Source organism: Erinaceus europaeus, chromosome 9, assembly GCF_950295315.1.
Source record: "Erinaceus europaeus chromosome 9, mEriEur2.1, whole genome shotgun sequence".
NCBI lineage: Eukaryota > Metazoa > Chordata > Mammalia > Eulipotyphla > Erinaceidae > Erinaceus > Erinaceus europaeus.
Window position 1 is genome coordinate 31,554,175 of NC_080170.1, and position 22,685 is coordinate 31,576,859.

The following is a 22,685-nucleotide window of genomic DNA, read 5'->3' on the forward strand; positions in this document are numbered from 1 at the left end:
AAGATGGGTCCTGAAATTAGTGCAGTGTAGAATGTTTCTAGCCATGACCACAGGATGAGAACTCAGACCTACAGGGAAGCAGAGGTTACGTAGGCTCCTGTGCTGAATATGGGCTCCAGATCAAATCAATGGGGTTTACAGTTGTTGCTGAGGAGTTATTCTGATGCAGTCTCTGCCCCCAGGTTTTACTACGCCCCGCGAAATCCTAGCAGTGCCCCACGTTGGGCGCCATTTGTTGTTAAAAATTCGGCGGCTCTAGCTTGCCGGGCTAGCTTCACGGGCAGGTAACAGAGACAACCAGAGACGTACGGCTGGGCAGGGAAGCGGTATTTCTTTATTCAGGAACAACAATTCATAAACTAAACCAAACTAATCACCAAACAGAACTCTGCTGCCTCTTTCCCCGCAGCAGCGCCAAGCACTCTCTCGAACTCTGCCACTCTGGAACTCTGTTGGGGTTCCTAGGGACCAAGCAGGCCCACGAAACTAACAGGACTGATCCAATTCTCTTGGCAGGGGAGAGCTAGAACAAACCAATGTAAAGCATACAACAATGAACAAAATCTTCTCCAGGTCCATCCAACTTATCCCAAAGGATATAACATCATCCCTTTTTATTGCTGCATAATATTCTGTTGAGAATATGTGCCATAACTTTTTTAGCCAGTCATCTGTCAAAAGGCATTTTAGTTGTTTCAAGTTTTTGCTGCTGTGAATTAAGCTGCTATAAACATAGGAGGGCATATATTCCTTCAAATCAGTGTTGTTATATTTTTTGTGTATATGCCTAGTAGTGGGATTGCTGGATCATATGGCATTTCCATTTGTATTTGTTTAAGGAATCTCCATATTGTTCTCCATAGTGGTTTTACCAGTTTCCATTCCCACCAGCAGTGTAGTAGAGTTTCTCTCTCTCCCTCTCTCTCTCTCTCTCCACATCCTCTCCAGCAATTATCTTCTCCTTTTTTATTATTGGAGCCCATTCTTACTGGTGTGAGGTGGTTTTAATCTGCATTTGTCTGATAAGTGAGTTATAACATTTACACATATGTCTATGAGCCATGTTTATCTCTTCTTTAGAGAAGCAGTTAAAACAGTCTCACAGGTGTACTCCTAGGCAGCACCAATCTGCTTGATTGTAGCTACTTAATTGGCTTTACAGAGTGGCCTGTGCTCACGGGGCACCACCTGTGTCTGTGTCTGGGTCCTTCCTGTGTGTCTACATCACCCGTTGTAACTTCTCTGAACCCTCACCATTTCGTGGCACCACCTGTGTCTGTGTCTGGGTCCTTCCTGTGTGTCTACATCACCCGTTGTAACTTCTCTGAACCCTCACCATTTGGTCACCACTGACCTGCACACTCTTGGATATGGCTTTCGCTGACTTTCACCACCTGGTCTAAACACCCCTTCTTGACCACTCCAGCTTCCTCAAGCCTTCCTGGAACTTTGAGACCCTTGCTTGCTCTCTTCCTCCCAAGTCCTTTCTGTTTTCTCTGGGCAGCCTCTCCCGCATAAATCACTTGCACACAATTCTTGGCTCAAACTCACTCTGGGACACCCAATGAGGAAAACAAGATCTTTCTTAATATGGAAACCATGGCAGCTGGGTGGTGGAGCAACTGGTTGAATGTATATGTTACAATCTGCAAGGACAGTGATTCAAGCCCCAGCTCTCCACCTGCAAGGGGAAGCTGCACAATGGCCAAGCAGGTCTACAGGTGTCTCTCAGTCTCTCTCCCTCTCTAGCACCCCTTTCCCTCTTGATTTCTGGCTGTTTCTATCCAATAAATAATTCAAGATAATAAAGATTAAAAAAAAATAAAGGAAACCTTGACTTTCATTCTGACACATGTGTTCACTGAACAAAGTCTACACTTTTCGCCCCCTTGTATTAAGAAAGGTATTACTAAGTTCTCCATTGAGGTAGGAGTGGAAGCTAATGAGGCGGCTGCCTGGGTCCTGGACGCATCAATTCTGTAGGCTTTCTTTGCAGACAAGAAACAGAAATGCAACTTCAACACTTGACAAGGAGCTTGGGCTCTGCAGATTTGGGTGTTCAGCAGGTCATCAGACCCAAGCACCGAGGCGCTTCCCCACTCCCACCCCCCAACTGTTCTGCAAAAGCCAGGTTTGCAGGACACACGCGGTCCACACGTGGGGGCACCAGCCCAGCACGCGGTCATTTATGCTGGGACCCCAAACCCCTTCTCTATGCTGCCCTGTAGAGCACCATCCACCATCCCGCAGTCCTGGTCATCTGTGACATCCAAGCCCAAATCCTAGAGCCCAAGGGCAGCGCAGGGATCTCCATAGCCTCCTTGGGGATCTTCCACCAAGGCGGGGGGGGGGGGGGGGGCGGGGGCGCTGGACCACCCAGTGCGCTGTGGGCTGGGCTGGGTCGCCTGTGGCACTCTGGGCGGAGGGCGGGGCTCCGCAGCCCTATTTCCCTGGGCCCAAGTACAGCTCTCCAGGCCACAGCATCCATGGAGCCCCGCGGGTCCCCGCACCCCTTCGCGCCTCTACGCGTGCTGCTGCTGCCGCTGTTGTTGTTCGCCCTCCGGGACGCGGCGCAGATCCAGCCCTCCAATGTCTCGGATTGGGTCCAGAGGGTGAAGCAACCCGAGTACCAGAAGTGGTTGGCGTTGACAGCTCTGCACTACTTCAACTACCGCTCTGCCTCGCCCACCACGCTGAGGCTGCTGCACACCGTGACGAGCTCAACAGGGTTTGTGAGTGCGGGGGACAAAGGGGGAAGGAGAGGCGCGGGGAGAGTGAGAGGGGCACGGGGCACGGAGGGGCGCGGGGTGAGTGCCTGTGGTCCGGCTGAGTGGGGGAGTTGGGCAGACACGCAAGAGGGACGTGCAAGGGTGAGTTCTGGGACCCTGAGTGAGCGCGGGGAACACCGGAGACAGGGATAAGTATGGGGCTCCGGAAAGGGGGGCGCTGTTAAGTGCCCGGCGGGGTTGCAGGTTGCGGGATTGAGTTTAGGCAACAATGGGACAGAAGGAGCAGGGGCAGGGAAGGGGCGCACATGCTGGAGGACACCTGTGCGCCAGGCTGAGAGTCAGACAGGTGTTCCGCAGCTTGAGCAGAGTCCTGGAGGCCTGCGGGTTCTGGCAATTGCCACAAATGGGACTGAACTTCTAGGGGAAACTGAGGAACAGGCTAAGCTTCTCTTAGTGGGGGAATGCAGAATTGGTGACTCTGGGATGGTCTTGGTGGCATGACCCATTTGTGTTGCTGCTGGACAGATTTTCAAAAATCTAAGTCTCTGAGAGCTGAAACTAGCTCTCAGCCACAAATAAGTGAACAAAAAAATGCCATTGCTCCTTACAAAATGCAGGTAATCATGCTTTTAATCTCTTCATAGTATCATGCTCCTGGTTTTTTAATGCTCCTCAATTTTTTTATTCTGAATTTCAGAGATCCTTTCTTGTCTACAAAAATATTTAGTAAATCAATAAGTATGCAGGAATGGGGGGGATAACATCCAGTGCACTCACCCTAAGTGAATAACTTCCTATGGTTCACCTTTGCGTCCCTCCACAATGCCTATACATGGTTTAAGATCAGGGAAGCAGGGGCTGGGACATGGCTCACCTAGGCGTGCACACACTTTACCAGGTATGAGACCTGGTCTGCCACATAGTATCACACTAATTGGGAAGCTTCAGAAGCGCTGAAGCTCTGCGTCAGGGTGTCTCTTTACCTCTTCCCACCTCTCTGGAGGAGGAAAAAAAAGTTTGCAGGGAATGGTGAAATCATGCAGATATGAAGCCCTGGTAGCAAGGGGGAAAATGTCAGTGTGTGTGTGTGTGTGTGTGTGTGTGTGTGTGCGCAAAAGTCTGTGACATAATGCATAAAACATTGAACTCACAGGGGGTTGGGGGTGGCACAGTGGGTTAAGTGCACATGCACAAAGCACAAGGACTGAGACTCTGTACAGTACAGTGGTCGAGTTTCCCAGGAATCCAAGGACCTTATTTCCTCACCCCTTCCATCCAGAAGAGCCAGTTCCAGGAGTAGGGGATGAGCATGAGGGTTACCTTTCTGGAATGTGGGGGCCCTATACCAACCCTGCTCTGCCTCTGGTGACCCTCATAGCGCAGTACAGCTTATATCTGGCTATTTCCTCACATGGGAGAGAGTCCATCTGCTGCCAGGGAGCAGGTGTCTCAAAGTGGTGAAGGGGATGGCAGCTGTAGAATATAGGAAGGTGGGTTCCAGTATACTGTCTGAGCCCATCCACCTACCATGTGTTTTTCTGAGCACTTCCTATGTGTAGGGCACTTGGCTAGACAGTGTGGCCTTCATGCATGGGGTTGGGAGCAGGGAAAATCTTCCTGAGAATGTTTGACTCAGCTGCTGCATGGAGCTTCTGTTGTGGTGACCAAAGAAATGTTTCTGTCCATTACAAGAGTTCTGGGTGGGTCAGACAGCATAATAGTTATGCAAAAGACATACATGCCTATGTTCTGAAGTTACAGGTCAATCCCCAGCACCACCATAAACCAGAGCTGTGGAGTACTTGGAGAAAATAAACAAAAACAAGGCAGGGTAAGATAGTTTAATTGTTATGCAAAGCCTTATGCCTAAGGCTCCAAAGTCCCAGGTTCAGTCCCCACACCACCATAAGCCAGGACTGAGCAGAGCTCTGGTAAAATAAATAAATTAAATTAAAAATAAGTAAGTTAGAAGAGCAGTTGTAGCTTTGATGGAAGTAGAGATGATAGACCTACAGATGGGGACTAGGTGAGCCTGAGTCACTGCAGGGTCTGTATGTCAGAGACTCATCCTGGCGTGAGCAGGTGGGTAAGGAAACTCAAATTGCAAGAATTCCCTCCCTACCTGCAGGTCAAAATATCCTTTAGGTGAGTGGCGGGAACCAGGCCAGGGCTTTTCAGAATAGTGACCCACTCATCTGCCTTACTAAACTCATCAGTTTAGTAGGGAACAGTGACTTTGTGCTTGCTTTTTTTCAAAATTATTTTGGAGTAAAGTGTCTGCAAAAGACTGTGTAGAACGTGAGAAGTTTATGTAGGAGCCAGGAGAGCCGAAGAATGTGGGCTTCAGCTAGAAGTTTCACTGCCAGTGCTGCCCATGATCTCTTCCAGCTCAGAAAAGCCCTTGGTCCCAAGTGTTGTGTTGGTTCCCTCATTTAGAAACATACTGCCCTCCTGTGGTGAAGTCGGTACTGGCAATGCTTCCTAGCAGCTTGCAGGCTGGTGGGAAGCACTGATTGCAGTGATGGCGGCAGTCCCCTCCCTAACCTGCCTGGTGTTGTCTTGGTTGCATACACTGCCCTTCCATGGCCGCTTCTCCTTTCTTGTAGTTTGCGGCCTAGTCTCAGCACTCACAGTGAGACAGGTGGTGTTTAGTCCCACTGTTCCTGAGCCGCCACAAAAACCCTTCCGGAAATCAGCCCAGGCATGGGATGGGGGCTGGGGGGGTGGGGGGCAGGAGCAGACTTCATTCATTAAAGCACCATTCTTCCACCTGGCCAGGCCCTGTAGTTGGAAACAAAATTGAAAAAGTTGAGAGAGGGAGGGGGCTACAGGTGGGAGGGCTAAGCCTCACACCTTCATTGCTGCAATTTATTTTTGTCTTGCTGATTTGTCATTGGTTTATTTTTAAAATTAATTTTTATTTTATTTTTTAATTTTTTTGAGACAAATTGAGGGAGAATGAGGAGATAGGGAGGGAGGGACACACACACACCCCTGCTGAATTGCTTTGCTGCTTGTGAAGCTTTCCTTTCCATCCTGCAGGTAGGGACCAGGGGCTTGAACCTGGGTCCTTGCTGTCATTGGTTTATACAACTGTTTCAGGAGAAGAAATGACTACAGTGATGTGTATACACCATAGCACACCCACCACCAGAGTGCCCCCACACTGTCAGATTGGTTCTCCCTCCCACCTCCCCTTCCTCTGTAATAAGCACTGTTTTCACCTAAGAACCCCAGAGTTGTTTTTGTTAACCTGTTTGTTGAGCTTATATTCATTCCATATGAGTGAAATATGTATTACTTTCACTTTCTGACTTGCCATTATCACTTCAAGTTGCATCCATATTGTTGGAAAAGGAGAGGGTTTGGCTTTGTTTTCTTTTTATAACTTAGTAGTATTCCATTGTGTGACTGCCACCTCCTTAACCAGCCATCCATAGATAGACATTAGCTTATTCCCATGTCTTAATTATGACTAATGCTGCTGTGAACATTCAGATGGATGTTTAACAAATAAGTTTGTGGGCCAGCAAAACAGCTCAATATCTTTAAAAAATTTAAAAAGTGGGGTGTGGGGGTGGGGTGAGGTTTACCTTCAGATGAATACCTAAGAGTGAATTGGCTGGGCCATATGGTAGGTCTAATTCATTTTTTGAGAAATCTCCAGTTTGCATAGAGGCTTCATCTATTTACATTTCCACCAACGTTTGTACAATAATTCCTTCTTTTTTTGGGGGAGTCACTGCTGAGGCTTCACTGTTTCCAGTTGACTTCTTCAGAGACAGAGGAAAAGACACCACAGCATCAAAACTCCCCCCACACTGAGGGGAGCAGGGTCAGACCTGGGCCTTACTCACGACAAAGCAAGCATCCTCCCCGGTTAGCTCTTGTCAGCTCAAGAATTCTTTTTTCTTTGCATCCTCATAATAGTTATGCAAAGAGACTCATGCATGAAGCTCCAAAGTTCTAGGTTCAATCCCCTGCACCACCATAAGTCAGAGCTGAGCAGTGCTCTGGTTAAAATATAAGTGTGTCTCTGAGCTTTTGGTAAGTGACAGGCCACCTGCTGACACTGTGTAGTCTTCCCAGCAGGAAGATGATTTCCCTTTGGTTTGCTTACTGTGGAGGGAGTGGTCTCAGAGAATGCAGTTATCACCCTCCATGCTGGCTGGCCAGCTTCCCTCTGCACCCAGCACTCACCTGCACCTAATTCAGCCTTGAGCACTGCAGACTCAGCCTAGCCAATCAGCACTTCATGAGAGGTTCATGGTTGGGACATCGGTCCTTGCCCACGTGTCACCAGTTTACCAAACTATTCAGTGATTAGGTAATACATCCACCTGGCATAAATTAGTCTAGGAGCAAATGAGCTAACTTTTTTTTCTTTTTTTTTTTTTTTTTTGCCTCCAGGGTTATTGCTGGGGCTTGGTGCCTGCACCACGAATCCACTACTCCTAGAGCCCAATTTTCCCTTTGGTTGTTTTATCGTTGTTGTAGTTATGATTATCGCTGTTACTGTGTCATTGTTGTTGGATAGGACAGAGAGAAATGGAGAGAGGAAGGGAAGACAGAGAGGAGAGAAAGATAAGACACCTGCAGACCTGCTTTACCACCTGTGAAGCGACTCCCCTACAGGTGGGGAGCTCGAACGAGGATCCTTATGCCAGTCCTTGGGCTTTGTGCCACATGCGCTTAACCCGCTGCACTACCGCCCGACCCCCAAGCTAACTCTTGTTGATTGTGGAGCACCCTGTGAGGCAGGATGGACCACAGAGTGTCTGCTGGGCCTCCCTCTCTCACAGCTCCATCCATGAGTCTCTTTCTCTATCTCCTTCTCTTTCCCCTTCTTGAAGCTTCCTTCATTGCATTGCAGGCTGGGCTCCAACCTGGGTCACGCATCTGGCAAAGCAGCGCCCTCTCCAAGTCAACTGTTTTGCCAGCCCTATGAAGCACTTTCACACCATCACCATGTGCCTCAGCTCACGGCTGCTTTCCAACTCAGGGCCTCTGAGTTACTGTGCCAATTCAGAGGCCCCTTCAGAACAAGCAGAAGGCAAGTGTCAGCGGTCATGGAGATAGGCCTGGGCTGGGGTGACCTGGAGGGAAAGATGTGATGATTAATGCCAGAGTGAAGGCATCTGTAGCTGCCGGGGGTGGGGGTAGAGCATCACCATCCTGAAAGTTGGGGTTCCTGTGTGTGTGGGAAAGGCCACCTGGGGGCATTGGCACTTGGTCCCAGTCACTGCATCCCACTGAGATAGCAAATAGGCACGCTTTTTGAGCAGCTTGTGACAACTTTGTTTTGAGCCACCACTATCTTTTATCAACTCACATTTTCCACTTGTCTTGCCATACATGGTGTCCCAGTCAAGGGTACATCGTGGTCAGTGTGTGGTTGTGGCCCAAATCCAGCCCTGGGTGGTGGCCATGACCTTAGGCACAGGGAAGCTCATTTGCTCTTGAAAGTGAGTATAGGTGCTCAGTCGCAAAGTGAACTAACAAGGCAGGAAAGACCCACACACCCCCCAATCCAATACTCCCCAACCCCCATCTCCATACATCTCTGTACATAGACATAGTCATCCTGGGGATTTTGTCACGCTCATACCCCAGCACTCTGTGCCTTTCCCGGGGTGCAGGCATGCAGCCTCTAGAAAGGGGACATTTTAGGAGGGGAAAACAACAGTGCTCCTTGCAGTTGAAAGAAAAAGGCCTTCATAGGACTTATCTGCACATGAAGTGGAAACAGGCCTTGCTCACCCTGTTCTGGGGAGGTTACAGAAAAGGAGACAGCATAATGGTTGTGGAGAAAGACTCTCATGCCTCCGGTTCTGAGATTCCAGGTTCACTCTCTTGCGTCACCATAGGAAGAATTGAGCAATGCTCTGGTTTAATAATAAATAGTAATCAATAATAATAATAATAATAATAATAAATGCTAGACTGTGTCTTGCAGGCTTCCTATTGGGGGGATGATAATGAAAAATAAATTATTCTTGAGTCTTCTGTTTTGTATATATTTTGTTGTAGCTGGTGCTTCACTACTCAGGGCTGACTTTCTGGGATAGAGACAGAGAAGCTGGGGGGGGTGTAGAGACAGCAGCACCCACACTTCTGCTAATGCAGTGATGGTTGGGCTTGCAGGCACCCTTTCAGCTGAGCTATCTTAACAGCCTACCTCTGTGTTGGGCACATCCTTGGGCAGCTTTTGGTCCCAACAGGCCACCCCTGTGAAACTGTGAAACTGAGTCGAGCAGCTCAGGAAGTGGCACACTAGATGAAGCACTGGACTCTGACGCATAAGATCCTGAGTTCAGTACCTGGTGCTACATGTGCCAGAGTGATGCTCTGGTTCTGTCTCTTCTGTCATTCATAAATACATAAATATTAACTAAAGCATTAGTTTAATTAAAAAAAAAACTGAACTGGGGCTAAGGGGAGAAAGAGAAATTAGAGCACAGATTAGAATCAGGATGAGTGAACAGAAAAGAACAAATGGAAGCACATTTCCTTCTAGCCTGCTCAGCCAGCCTCCCATTCCTGGAAGCAGATCAGTGCAGTGAGATGTGTAAGCTTCCCTTACCTGGTGAAAGGTGATGATCTTGTCTGTACACAGATTGAAGTTAGAGATGAACAGTTAAATTAACCCCTCTGGACTCAATGGATCATCATTTTCATCGGTGGTCATAGAAGCACCTCCATGCTGAGCTTTCACTGGATCCAAGTCACACTGGCTGAACCCCTCAGAGGCTAGCAAGGCTAGTCCTATACCATCTGGTGGTCATATGGAATGAATTTTTGTTCTGATGCCATGGAGAGATTCAAGGTGGCCTTTTTTTTCAGCTCATAGTTTCCAGAGTTTGGGAATAAAACACTTTAACAACATTAAGAAGAACTGTCAAGGAAGGACAGCTAAGCACCAAAGAGCCCCTGTGTATAATATAATAACATGCTGGCATTTAGTGCTGACTGCTGCCTCTGGGGCAGATTCTTTATGGTCCTGAGCATAGAGGTGGAGATTCTTTATATGCTTTGTTGTATATAAAGTGAAAGGCCAAAGTCTTTCCTAGACAAGGTGAGGCCAGAACTTGACATTTTAGTGCTAGTGTGCCCCCCTTTGATCATGTGATCGAAGACCTTTGGTCTTATGCCCATCCACACACCTCCAATTTTCCTATGGGCCCATCAGTTAAAGCCTGTTGGGTTTAGAACTCACACATGACTGTATGTGAGGAACTAGGTTCAAGCCCTTTAGTCCCCACCTGCAGAAGGTAAGCTCCACTAGCAGTGGAAGTACTGCAGGTCTCTGTGTTTCTCTCTCCGCCTCTCCCTCCTATTTCTGTCTCTATCAAGTTAAAAAAAGAAATGGCTGCTGGGAGCAATGGATTCCTTCTGCAGACACCAAGTCTCAGTGATAACCCTGGTGGTGCAAAAACAAAACCAACCACAAAAAAACATTGGGAGATAGTGGATGCAGGTTCCTTCTTGGGTGGGCCCTAATACTTGTTTTTGTCACTCAGCTGAGGAAGTCCAGGCCTTTGGTCCACTCAGTTACAGCCTGGCATTGGGCAGTCTAGTCCCAGCAAGTGGGGGTACCCTCAGGGTTTGCAGGGGTGGCTGGTAGAACAAACTTCTCTGCACCCATTACTTTTGCTATCCTTGGCACAGCTGAAGATGAAATTTTCAAACTCAATCCATGGGGCTTGGCTGCGATACAGGCTTAGTAGATCTCCCGGTGAAGTTTGGTATCATGTATACAGGCAACAGCTGTTGCCTATTTTCTCCCAACAAGTGGGAGTCTCTGCTTGTTCTGGAACTCACCTGGGGAAGTGCAGGGAGATTTTCTTTGGTTGAGGATCCCAAGTCTTGTCGGTTCACTCACCAGGTACTCCCTTTATCAGGACTAAAAGTAGCTCGGTTTCTCTTGCACAGTCTCCATGTTGACTTCACCAGCTATCAGATTGAGCCATCATGTGACCAGGGTTTGGTAAGCTGGTTTTAGGGGATGTTTGGTCTGTGCTGGACTTGTTGGAAAGGAAAAGGCTATTAAGAACTGGTGGCCGACCCAGCTGAGTGCACACTACCATGCACAAGCCCCTGTCTCACCAGCAGTGACGCAGTGCTGCAGGTGTGTCCCTTTCTACCTCCCTCTTCTCAATTTCTCTATCCTATTAGATAAAAATAAAACACAGTTTGAGAAGGAGCTTGTAGTGAATATCAGGAAATGAGATAGAAACATGAGCAGCTGCTCTTCTAATAAACCACTAGTAAGTGAAAGAAAATAATCATGGGAGATGAGTTATTTGTAGAATAACCAGAATGAGGGGTTTGGGCAGTAGCACAGCGGGTTAAGTGCACGTGGCGGAAAGCGCAAGGACAGGCAGAAGAATCCGGGTTCGAGAGATCGGGTTGAGAATCCCTGGCTCCCCACCTGCAGGGGAGTCGCTTCACAGGCGGTGAGGCAGGTCTGCAGGTGTCTGTCTTTCTCCCCTCCTCTCTGTCTTATCCTCCTCTCTGCATTTCTCTCTGTCCTATCCAACAACAAACGATATGAACAATAACAATAATAACCACATCGAAGCTATAACAACAAGGACAACAAAAGGGGCCTCCAGGAGCAGTGGATTAGTGGTGCAGGCACTGAACCCCAGCAATAACCCTGGAGGCAAAAAAAAAAAAAAAAAGAATAACCAGAATGAGTAGAATGAGAACTAGAATAACTAGTTATTTGTCACACAGAGAAACTTCAGTGGCAGTGGGGGAGATAGTCAACTTATTTCTGTGTGTCAGACTGTTCATATCTTATGGAGTAACAACAGATTTTCCTTACTAGCTTCAAAGGCTCTGAAATGTCATGGGTGGTCAGTGGAGACGTTGGAGATTTTTCTCAGGAGGAAAAATGAAAGATTTGGAGAGTTATTGTCAGATACTGGAGGACACAAGAAAAATCCAGGGTCCAGTTCAGTAGAAACAGACAGCTGGGGGCCAGGCAGTGACGCACCGGATTAAGTGCACATAGTATGAAGCAAGGACTGGCGCAAGGATCTCGGTTGGAGACCCTGGCTCCCCACCTGTGGTGAAGCAGGGCTGTAGGTATCTTATCTTTCTCTCCTCTTTGGTCTTCCCCTCCCCCTCTCAATTTCTCTGTCCTATCCAAAAAAGAAAAAAAAATTTGAAAAAATGGCCACTGTGCTGGCGCTTACGTGGGTGGCCTCTCAATCCGAGATAAGCTGCTGGCCCTCTCGTCACTGGTTCTAGTGACCACGTGAAAAAGAAAAAAGCACCAGGAGAGGTTCAGGTATGAACTTCTACTTTATTTAGAATAAGTACAGGTTTTATAGCAAACAGAACAAAGGACATTTTTCAAATATGTCAGAAATTACAGGTTTCTTAAAGGTCAGCTACCCCTATGGTGGGGAGGTAGGAATGACAAGAATTGATGAGATACAGAAAGGTCAAAGCAATTAATTCCCACGATGCAAGGCATGTTAATTATCTAAAGGTATTAAGAAAAACACAGTGGTGAAACCAGTAAGGTGAGATTAAGCAGAGAAGGACAAAGCTTGATGTAAATCATAGATATCAAAGGCAAGGAAATAGGTGTGGGGGTCTCACTGCCAGGGTGCTGGCAAGGCTTGTGATGTAGTATGCTTATGTATGTGATCTAAGGATGAAAGGATGGTGAACTCTGAGTGAATATGGTGATCTCTGTGTGAATATGGTGAACCTGAGTGACCTTACAACCAGGCAGCCATTTGGTCTGCTAGCAGGGGAGTGAACTAAGTGTGAGAGGATGCAGGCTTTCTGTGAGGCTTTGAGAGGCTAACAAGGGGAAACTGATTCATGGAAAGCATTTCCCTCTTAGCTCCATCCCTAGAAGGGAGAGTCTAATAAGTGAGGTGTCTTTCCAGACCTCCATCACAAGGATGGGAGAGCTCCCCTAAGCTCTGCCAGCTTTCACGTAGTCCCATACCGCTGGAGCAGGAGCAGTGCATTCGTAGTCCAGGCACTGACCCAGAACAATAACCCTGGGGGCAAAAAAAAAAAAAGACTTTCAAAAATATACTGAAGATATACTACGGTGTGTGGTAGAGCACAGGACTCTCATATGAGAGGTCCCAGCTTCAGTTGCTGCTAACACTAATAGCCAGAGTAGAGTGGTATTCTGGTCAAAATAGTTAAAACACTAGAGCCAGTATTTATGTGGGAGCACCGTGCAAAGCAAAGGGAAAGCTTTGTGAGCAGTGGAGAGGTGCTGAGGTGTTTCTCTTGCATTGTCTTTCACCCTCTCTCTGGAAAAGGGTGGGGGAACAGAGGGCCAGGAAGTTTCTACCAGGAGGTGTGGAAGGACGCCTGCAAGCATGAAGGCCCAGTGACACAAAAACAAAGAACAAAACCTCTAATACTAAATTAAATAGGAATGATGACAGTGTGGAAACTTATCTTAAAGAAAAAAGTTTCAATTTTTCACCACAGGCTGTGGGATTGTGGTATTATATAGCCCAAGCTCTATTGAGGTATGCTCTTTCTATACTAATTTTGTGCAAGGCTTTTTTTTTTTTTTTTTGTCATAATGGATGTTAAATCTTGTCAAATGCTTTCTCTGCATCTCACAAGAATATTACATTAGTTTGTATGTTTGTTTTTTTATTTTTTTAACTTTTTAATATTTATTTTCCCTTTTTGCCCTTGTTGTCTTTTTGTTGTAGTTATTATCGTTGTTGATGATGCCACTGTTGTTGGATAGGACAGAAAGAAATAGAAAGAGATGGGGAAGACAGAGAGGGAGAAAGATAGACACCTGCAGACCTGTATCACCGCCTGTGAAGTGATGCCCCTGTAGGTGGGGAGCCAGGGGCTCAAACCAGGATCCTTATGCGGGTCCTTGTGCTTTGCGCCACATGCGCTTAACCTGCTGCACTACCGCCCAACTCCCAATTTGTATATTTGAGTCATCCTTATATCCCTGCAATAAACCCCACTTGGTCATGGTGTATAATCCTGTGTGTGTTAACTGAATTCAGTTTGCTTTTTTTTTTTTTCGCCTGAGAATCATCACATTTGTTTTATCAGATACTGTTCTATAATTTTGTGTGTGTGTGTGTGTGTGTGTGTGTGTGTGTGGTGTGTGTGTGGTGTGTGTGTGGTGTGTGTGTGGTGTGTGTGTGTGTGTGTGTGTGTGTGTGTGTGTGTGTGTGTGTGTGTGTGTGTGTGTGATGTATGTGTGTGAGAGAGATGTGTTTTTCTGGTTTTGGTGTCAGGGTCATGTTGGCTTCAGAAAGTGTATTGGAATATTCCCTCTGTTTTTAGGGGGAGAGTTGGGATTGTTTACAAGTTATTTTGAAAGTTGGGAAGTCTCAGTGGCAAAGTCATCTGAAGTCCTGTAATTGTTTCTGTGTAAAAAAATTTTTAATTATTTCAGTTTTCATAGTTGTGAAAAGTTTACCCAGGTTTTCTGTTCTTTTTTCCCTTTATTGGGGATTAATGTTTTACATTTGACAGTGAATACAATAGCTTGTACATGCATAACATTTCCAATTTTCCACATAACAATATAACCCCCACTAGGTCCTCTGTCATCCTTTTTCTGGGACCTGCACCCATCCCCCCTCCCATCCACCCCAGAGTCTTACTTTGGTGCAGTACACCAACTCCAGGGTTTTCTATTCTTAGTGTAGTGTTACCATTCATTTTTATGGAAACTTGCCATTTCTTCTAGATTCTGTGCTACATAGTCACAGTTACATAGTAACTGTGATTTCTCCTCCTATTTCTTATTCTACTTGTCTGTTTTCTCTTAGTGAAATGGCTAGTTACAGGTTTGTTAGTCTAGTTTAACTTTTTAAAAATTTATTTCTTGGGGGATTAATGGTTTACAGTCAACAGTAAAATACAATAGTTTGTACATGTGCAACACTTCTTTTTTTTCCATATAATAACTCAGTCCCTGCTAGGTCCTCCTCTGCCATCATGTTCCAGGACCTGAACTCCCCCCACTCCCAACCCAGAGTCTTTTACTCTGGTGCTTGTTTAACTTTTTAAGAACCAACTCTGTTTCACTAACTGTATATCTGTGTGGTATTTATGTGTGTTTATTTATTTACTTATTTATTTATTTATTTTATTGCCACCAGGATTACTGCTGAGGCTCACTGCCTGCACAATGAATCCATCTTTTCTCATGGCCATGACTTCAGGTTTTTTACTTTTTCCTTTTCTTCAGTTTAATTTTCTTTAAAAAAATTTGATAGGACATAGAGAAATTAAGAGGGCAGTGAGGAAGAGAGACACCTGCATATCTACTTCACAGCTCTTAAAACGTCCCCCTTGCAGGTATGGAGTGGAGTTTGAACCTAGGTCCTTACACATGGTAGCATGTGCTCAACTAGGTACTACTGCCCAATCCCTTGTATGTGGTTTCTACTACACTTGTTTCTGCTCTTACTTCTATTTACTTTCAATAGTTTTTGAATTTACTATCTTCTTTCTCTCTCTTTCTTTCTTTTTTTCCTCCAGGGATATTGCTGGGCCTGGTGCCTGCACTACCTATCCACTGCTCCCTTCCCATTTTGTTGCCCTTGTTGTTGCTGTTGTTATCATTGATGTTGTTGTTGCTGGATAGGACAGAAATAGAGAGAGGAGGGGAAGACGGGGGGGGGGTAGAAAGACAGACACCTGCAGACCTGCTTCACCACTTGTGAAGCGACTCTCCTGCAGGTGGGGAGCTGGGGGCTCGAACCGGGATTCTTATGCTGGTCCTTGTGCTTTGTGCCACATGCGCTTAACCTGCTGCTCCACCACCCGACCCCCGAATTTGCTATTTTTTTGGTTGCTTTAGGTGTATAATTAATTGAGATTTTCCTGGTTTCTTATTGATTGCCTGTTTTTGTTGGTTCTTTCTTAGTACTACTTTTTCTGCATTCCACAGGTTCTGATTATTTGGATCTTCATTTGTCTCCAAATAATTTTGATTTAACTTCCTCATGGACCCAGTGGTTACTGAGAAACACGCTGCTTAGTCTCCCCAAGTTAGATGGTCTTTTTTAATTTTGGTTTCATAGTTGAATTCTAATTTGTGACATTTTTATCAGAAAGAAAAGACTTCCGATGACTTTAGTCTTTAACTTCATTGACAATTGTTTTATGTTGCAGCATATGGCCTTTCTTTTGAGAGTTCCATTGACACTCGAGAAGCATAAATTATGCTTTTGGCGGGGTGACATATTCTTTAAATGTTAAGTAAGTCCTTCTGATCTGTTTTGTCATTTAAGGCAATTGTTTCCTTATTTTGTCTGGTTCTCATATCTGTACATGTAAGTAGAACCTTGCAATGATTATTTTGCTATTAGTATCACTCTTTTACTAACCATGTCTAATGTGTTTGGGTGCAAATATATTCATGAGTGTTGTATCTTGTCATATTAGGCCTTTAATCATTGTCTCTTTCCATCATATTCTTATTGCCAATTACCTTTTTAGCCGAATATCTATATATTGCCTGGTATAGATACAGCTGTGTTCACCCTTTTTAAATTGTTAAAAGAATATTTATTTTTTGAGAGAGATGCAGAGAGAGACACCAGAGCACTGCTCAACTCTGGGATATGGTGGTGCGGGGGACTGAAGCTGGCACTTTGGAGCCTCAGGCACAAGAGTCTCTTTGCATAACTGTTATGCTATCTCCCTTGCCAGTGTTTACCCTTCTTTAGGCTGCCATTAGCCTGTGGAATTGCCTTCTAACCTTGTTTTGTTGAACTTGTATTTGTTTGGGAGCTACGGTGAGATTTCTTCTGGGCAGCATCAGGTTAGGTTATCTATTTATTTATTTAGATGATTTGAGGCCTTATATGTATGCTGTTTCACCACTGTGGGGCCACGTTGTCATTGAGACAGAGAGGTGGGAGAGACATGACAGCAGCAGAGCTACCTCTGGTGGCACGTCAATCCCACTTGATGTGGGACTCCTGTCTGGGCTGTGTGCATGGCAAAGCAGGCACCCTGCCTGGTGAGCTATTCTTCTGACCTGCGAAAGTTGGATTTTAAGAACATTTAGCTACTGAGAGCGAGAGATGCAACAGAGCACCACTCTGCTCCAGCGTATGCGCTGCCAGGGACCAGTGTTAGGACTTAGCACTCACAAGGATATGCTCGGCACACTGAACCATCCCCCCTCCTTGTGAAGTTTTGCTGTTTTCACCCGTTGAGCCTCTCCGTATCATACAATTGGTGAATTCAGATCTTTGATGCCTGTGGTAGTTAATGAAATATGAGTCTTTGCTGCCCTCTTCTTGTTTGGAGGTGTTATTAAAATTTTTCTTTTTTTGTTTTTCTTCTGTAGGTTTTAAGGTTACTCTGAGGTCTATCTATGCTTCTGTACTTGTGTGTTTTGGACATAGTGATCTTGTTCACACTCTAGTGGGCCACATTTTTACTCTTCCTTCTCATAGTATGTATTTATAGTGGCTCAATGCTTTGAAGTGGGAGTGTTTATAAAAGATTAATATTTCTTGCAAGGCCAGTTTGGTGGTAATGACTTGCTTTACTTGTTCATAGAACTTTTTATCCCTCCTTCAACAATAAGTGATACTCTGGAAGGGCGGAGTATCAGTTTTAAAAATCCTTTTCTTTAGAGATCTAGAAGAAGAAAAGGATTTTTTTTTAAACCGATACTCAACCTGTCAACGCCCATGTCCAGCAGAGAAGTAGTTACAGAAGCCAGACCCTCCCACCTTCTGCTCCCCATAAAGATCTTTGGTCCATACTCCCAGAGGGATAAAGAATAGGAAAACCTCTAATGGAGGGGAGTATATAACTCTGATGGTGGGAATTGAATTGTATGAAACTATACTCCTCTTATCCCACAATCTTGTCAATCATTATTAAATCACTAAAGCAAAAAAGAAAAATTGCTCCAAGTCATTGTCACAGAAATGCAAATAGACAATGAAATACCATATCAGTTTCTCCTTATACCACAATCTTGTCAGCCATTATTAAATCACTAATAGAATTTTTAAAAGTCCTTTTCTTTTCAGCACTTTGAAGTTCTCACCTGGAAAGTAAACAGATAACCGTGTGTGTGTGTGTGTGTTTGTGTGTGTGTGTGTGTGTGTGCATGTACACATACATGCTGTTCTAGGCTGACCTTTCTAGACACAGAAGAAAGGACAACACACTACCAAAGTTCTTTCAGTGTGGTGGATACCAGGCCCAAACCTGCATTACGCACATGGTAAAGCACTATCTAGGTGAACTGTTCTGTTGGCCGTTAGCAGGTTTCCTCAAATGTGATTTTTTTTCCCCTAGACACTTGTATTATTTTTTAGTTTACCACTTTAATGATGTAATGGATTATGATTTTGTAGTTTATTTTTGTTGGGAATTATTTGAGCCTCTTATATTTGGATGTTTAATTTCTTCTCCAAATTAGAGAAGTTCCTGGATATTATTTCTGTCAAGAATTCTTGGTTTCATTGCTCTTTTGTATTATTTTCTGTTCTGATAACTCCATCCTTATTTCTACTAGCTCTTGACTGTCTCCTCCACCCCTGGGCTGGGATTCAGAGCTCACAATCTCCCCGCTGCCTAAATAAGGGAAGGAGGAAGAGAGTCTGAGGGTCTCTGCTGGAGGATCAGCCAGCACTGCAAGGAGGTGACCTAAAGAGTGCAAAACTACTGGCCACAGGTGTTCATAGACGTCAGTTTATAAAAAGAATTCTAGTGCTAAAGAGTTGTTCTGTTCACGTTCTTTTGAAGAGAAGACCTAACCAGCTCTCACCAAAGTTTCTCTCATGAGCTGAGGTCAGTGTGTAACTAGGCTGCCTGCCTTCTAAGGCTATGGGGTGGGAGTATCTTGTTTCCTTGCCTTTTCCAGCTCCCAAAGGCTGCCTGCTCCCTTGGGCTCAGGGATTCCCCCGCCTCAAATCCAGCAGCAACGCTTCTCCTGCACGTGACACACTTGTCTCTTCCCCCACCAGTCCATCCAGTGACCAGGTGTTCTTGCTTCTAGGACTTAGAGCCACAGGTTCCACAGATTCAGACCCGGGACTCTGGGACCACCAGCGAGCCCCACCTCTGCCTGAGAGACTACTGCGTCGTACTTAGCACTGTGTGGGTGAGCAGCTGTGGCCCCCAGCCCCAGCTTCCATGTGTCCTGCGGCTGGACTGGCTGACCACAGGCTGTTCTGTGGCCACTTTGTCCCACTCTCCCATCAGACACCCCTCTTCCCTCCTCCCCTGCGGGAGACAAATAGCAGATACTCATGAAATGTACCCAAAGGCACAATCCCGAACCTGCTGAGCTGCAGCCTTGATTTCTGGCTGTCTCTATCCAATAAATAGAGATAATTAAAAAAAAAAAAAAGAGGTCACCATGAGGTGTCATTGGGGCTGTGTCCTCTGAAGGCTAGGTAAACCCTTCCTGTCTTATGGTGGTGTCTTCCCCTCCTTGGTGTCTGTGACTCACAGCTATACCCATCTGGAGCAGAGGGAGACATCGCAGCACTGGAGCTTCCTCCAGTGCCTCAGCATCTCTTGTATGGTGCTGGGGGGGAGGGTTCCAAACCTGGACTACATGTATAGCAAGGCACATGCCCGACCCAGTGAGCTATCTCTCAGGTCCAAAGCTTGCATTTTAAAAAATATTTATTTCCTTTTTGTTGCCCTTGTTTTTATTGTTGTTGTAGTTATTATTGCCAATGTTGTCATTGTTGGATAGGACAGAGAGATGGAGAGAGGAGGGGAAGACAAAAGGGGAGAGAAAGATGTCACCTGTAGACCTGCTTCACTGCCTGTGAAGCGACTCCCCTACAGGTGGGGAGCCGGCGGCTCGAACCGGGATCCTTAACTCCACTCCTTTCGCTTTGCACCACGTGCGCTTAACCATTGCTACTGCCCGACTGCCCAAAGCTTGCATTTAATGAATTCCATGTGCTGCTGCAGTTAGGGCTCCATGGTCTATACTTTGAGAACTCTCTAGATGCTGGCTGGGCCCCCTGGAGTTGCCAGGGAGGTGTCAGGAGTGACGTGGAGCCTTGGGAATGAATGCCCATCAGGACACAGCTGAAGAGGAATAGGAGGACAAGACATTCATTCCAAAGGCCTGGGAGTACCACAAGAGTAAAGTTTCTCAAAAGTGAGGCCTCTCAAGCTTGGGCAGTTCTGGTCCAGGCCCTCAGACATAGAGGCAGCTACATGTCCTCTGTGGGGGGAGGGGAGGGCGCTGGAGGGCCCTGCATGACAACTGGCCATTTCTTAAGCAGCAACATGAGAAGGAGGCAGTCTGCCAGTCCTTTCTATAGAAGTTCCACTCCACGTTTCTACAGTGTTTTTTTTTGTTTTGTTTTACATTATTTTACTTATTATAGAGAAATTGAGAGGGAAGGGGGGAGGCAGGAGAGACGGCTGTAGCACTGCTTCAACACTCATGAAGCTTCCATGCCATAGGTGAGGACCAGGGGCTTGAACCTGGGCCCTCACACATTGTAATGTGTGTACTCAATTAAATGTGCCACCACCTAGCGCCCAAGAATGGCATTTTTTTAAAGAGATGCCACAACCATTTTTTATTATATTTATTTATTTTCCCTTTTGTTGCCCTTGTTTTTTGTGTATTTTATTTATTTTCGTTTTAGAGAGATGCAGAGAGAGAGAGAGACAAAGAGAGAGAAACACCAGAGCACTGATCAGCTCTGGTTTATGGTGGTGCAGGGGATTGAACCTGGGATTTAGGAGCCTCAGGCATGAGAGTCTGTTTGCATAACCATTATGTTGTCTCCCCCACCCTGGTTTTTTTCTTTATTATTGTTGTTATTGATGTTGTCGTAGAATGGCATTTCTTTTAAGAAGCTAAAACTGCCCTAACAGTGTCTCCACAAAGCTATAGTTTATTTTCACTGAAAAGCTATTGGTATTTCCAGGGAGAGAGGGTATAAGATGGCTTGCCCTGTACAGAAAACACTTCATCATATGCAGGACCCAGGTTTGAACCCCCAACCACCAAATGGTAGTACTGTGCCAATAGGAAGCATCACAAGTAGTGGGGAAAGTGTCTTGAAAAATAAAAGGGAATGGGGGGCAGTGGTCACAGGGTTAACTACACTTATTACCAAGTGTAAGGACCTGGGTGGGAGCCCCTGCACCCCACCTACAGGGGGTCCACTTCACTTTCTGCAGGGTGTCTTATCTTTACCTCCCTATCTTTTCTCAATTTATCTGTCCTATCTAATGATTTTTTAAAATATTTTTATTATTGGATAAAGACAAAAAGTGAAAGTGGAGAAGATTAGAGGGAGGGAGAGAGAGAGAGAGACACCTGCAAGCCTGCTTCACCACTCATGAAGCTTCTTCCCAGCAAGGGGGGGGGGATAATTTTAAAAATTAGAAAGGGAAAAATGGCTACTAGGTGTGGTAGACTTGTATTACGGGCACCAAGCCCCAGCAATCACCCTGGTAACAATCAAATAAACTTTTTTAAAGGGAGGAGGTCGGAGGGGGGAGAAGAAGGAATTAGATAATCTCCTATGAGACACAAAGCTTTATTTTCATGTGGATGCATCAAAGATTTTTTCCCTCCAGCGCTAAAGTCCAGGCTTGGAATTAATTATGGAGGAGCCTGATGGGGGAAGAGGAGGGGTCTATAATTCCAAGAGCACATTTCACAGTTTCTCTCAAACCTGGAGCAAAGGGAGTAGAGATGGTAACAGAGAAATACTTGTCCTTGTCACTGCCACAGGGTCCATGGGAACAGTGACTATGGGGTCCCTGCGGCATCTACACAGAAGACCTGCCTCTGGGAAATGGGGTCTTGTTTGCCCTCATTCAGTGGCTGCTATGCACACACACCCTCATGCTGTTTTTGAGCTGTGGTAACAACTTTAAACTTCATAATTTTAGTTTTGGCAGTGGTGGGGGGACACAGGAGCTCCCAGTGAGGCCTGTCTCCCCTCCACATGCCAGCTTCTCAGACTCAGCATCTACATGTCCCCTCCAGCCTTCTCATTTGGCAAAACCACAATGCCATGCCCTTCCATTCATTACTGTTCATTCGCCTTAAAAGGTCACTCCTGTGAGTCAAGGCTTAGCCGGAGACAAGCAAACCATCCATCCATGGATGAGGACTGCCTGGCCGCCGGCTTTGGACAGAGGGGCCAGGATGTGGCCTTTCCTCCTCTGGCAGCCTCACATAAAGCAAGTCAGTTCATGGCTCCCAGGACAGAGTCAGGGATCTTCCCACGGAGTCAGAGGCCAAGGCTCATGGGCCAGTTGCTTTTCTGGTTCAGCCACAGTGGGGAGAGGGGATAGGGAGAGAGACAGAGACACCTACAGCCCTGCTTCACCACTTGTGAAGTTTTCCCCCTGCAGGTGGGTGCTGGGGGCTTGAACCCATGTCCTTGTGCATTATAATATGTGCACTCAACCAGGCACGCCACCACTCAGCCCCTCACGGTGACCTCTTAACCTCCACAGCTGTGAGAATCCTTTCTGTGGTGTAGACACCTGGTTTGTGGCATTTGTGTATCACTGTCCTCTGGCTGCTGTCACACACACTACTGGTGGCCTCCCTTCCAGATTTGAATCTTGCCTACAGGAACCGCGGGTATGGCCACATTCCAACTTTTTGGATGACTTTCTTCCATAGTTTCTCTCCCCGTCTCTTTTTATAGAGACAAAGTGAAAGAGAACACAGCACTAAAGCTTCTCTCAATAAGGTGGGGGCTGGGCCTGAACCTGGGTTGTGAGCTGTTACACCCATTTTTTTTAATGTTATGTTTAAATTTTATATTTATTGGATAGAGGCAGAAAAAACAGACAGGGGAGAGAGAGACACACCCGCAGTACTGTTTCACCTTTTGTGAACCTTTCTCCATGCAGGTGGGGACCAGGGGCTAAACCCAGGTCCTTATGCATTGTAATGTGTGCACTTAACCAGGTGCACCACCACCTGGCCCAACTTTC

The 22,685-nt window shown here is 46.0% G+C and overlaps 1 protein-coding gene and 1 long non-coding RNA gene across 3 annotated transcripts in view; one reads left to right on the top strand and one right to left on the bottom strand.

Moving 5' to 3' along the window:
- The first annotated feature begins 2,424 nt into the window (after nucleotides 1-2,424).
- LOC132540370 (retinoic acid receptor responder protein 1-like) overlaps nucleotides 2,425-22,685 on the top strand; it is a 71,240-nt gene continuing 50,979 nt past the window's right edge. The window contains exon 1 of one of the 2 annotated variants that reach the window (XM_060197587.1): nucleotides 2,425-2,732. In XM_060197587.1, the coding sequence (XP_060053570.1) occupies nucleotides 2,487-2,732 (246 nt within the window). In that variant the 5' untranslated portion in view covers nucleotides 2,425-2,486. The remainder of the gene's footprint in view (nucleotides 2,733-22,685) is intronic. The other variant, XM_060197586.1, reaches the window with a different exon arrangement.
- The window catches only part of LOC132540374 (uncharacterized), a 106,292-nt gene continuing 95,629 nt past the window's right edge, over nucleotides 12,023-22,685 (bottom strand). Inside the window, exon 2 of the long non-coding RNA XR_009551552.1 lies at nucleotides 12,023-12,456. This is a non-coding gene — a long non-coding RNA (uncharacterized LOC132540374). The remainder of the gene's footprint in view (nucleotides 12,457-22,685) is intronic.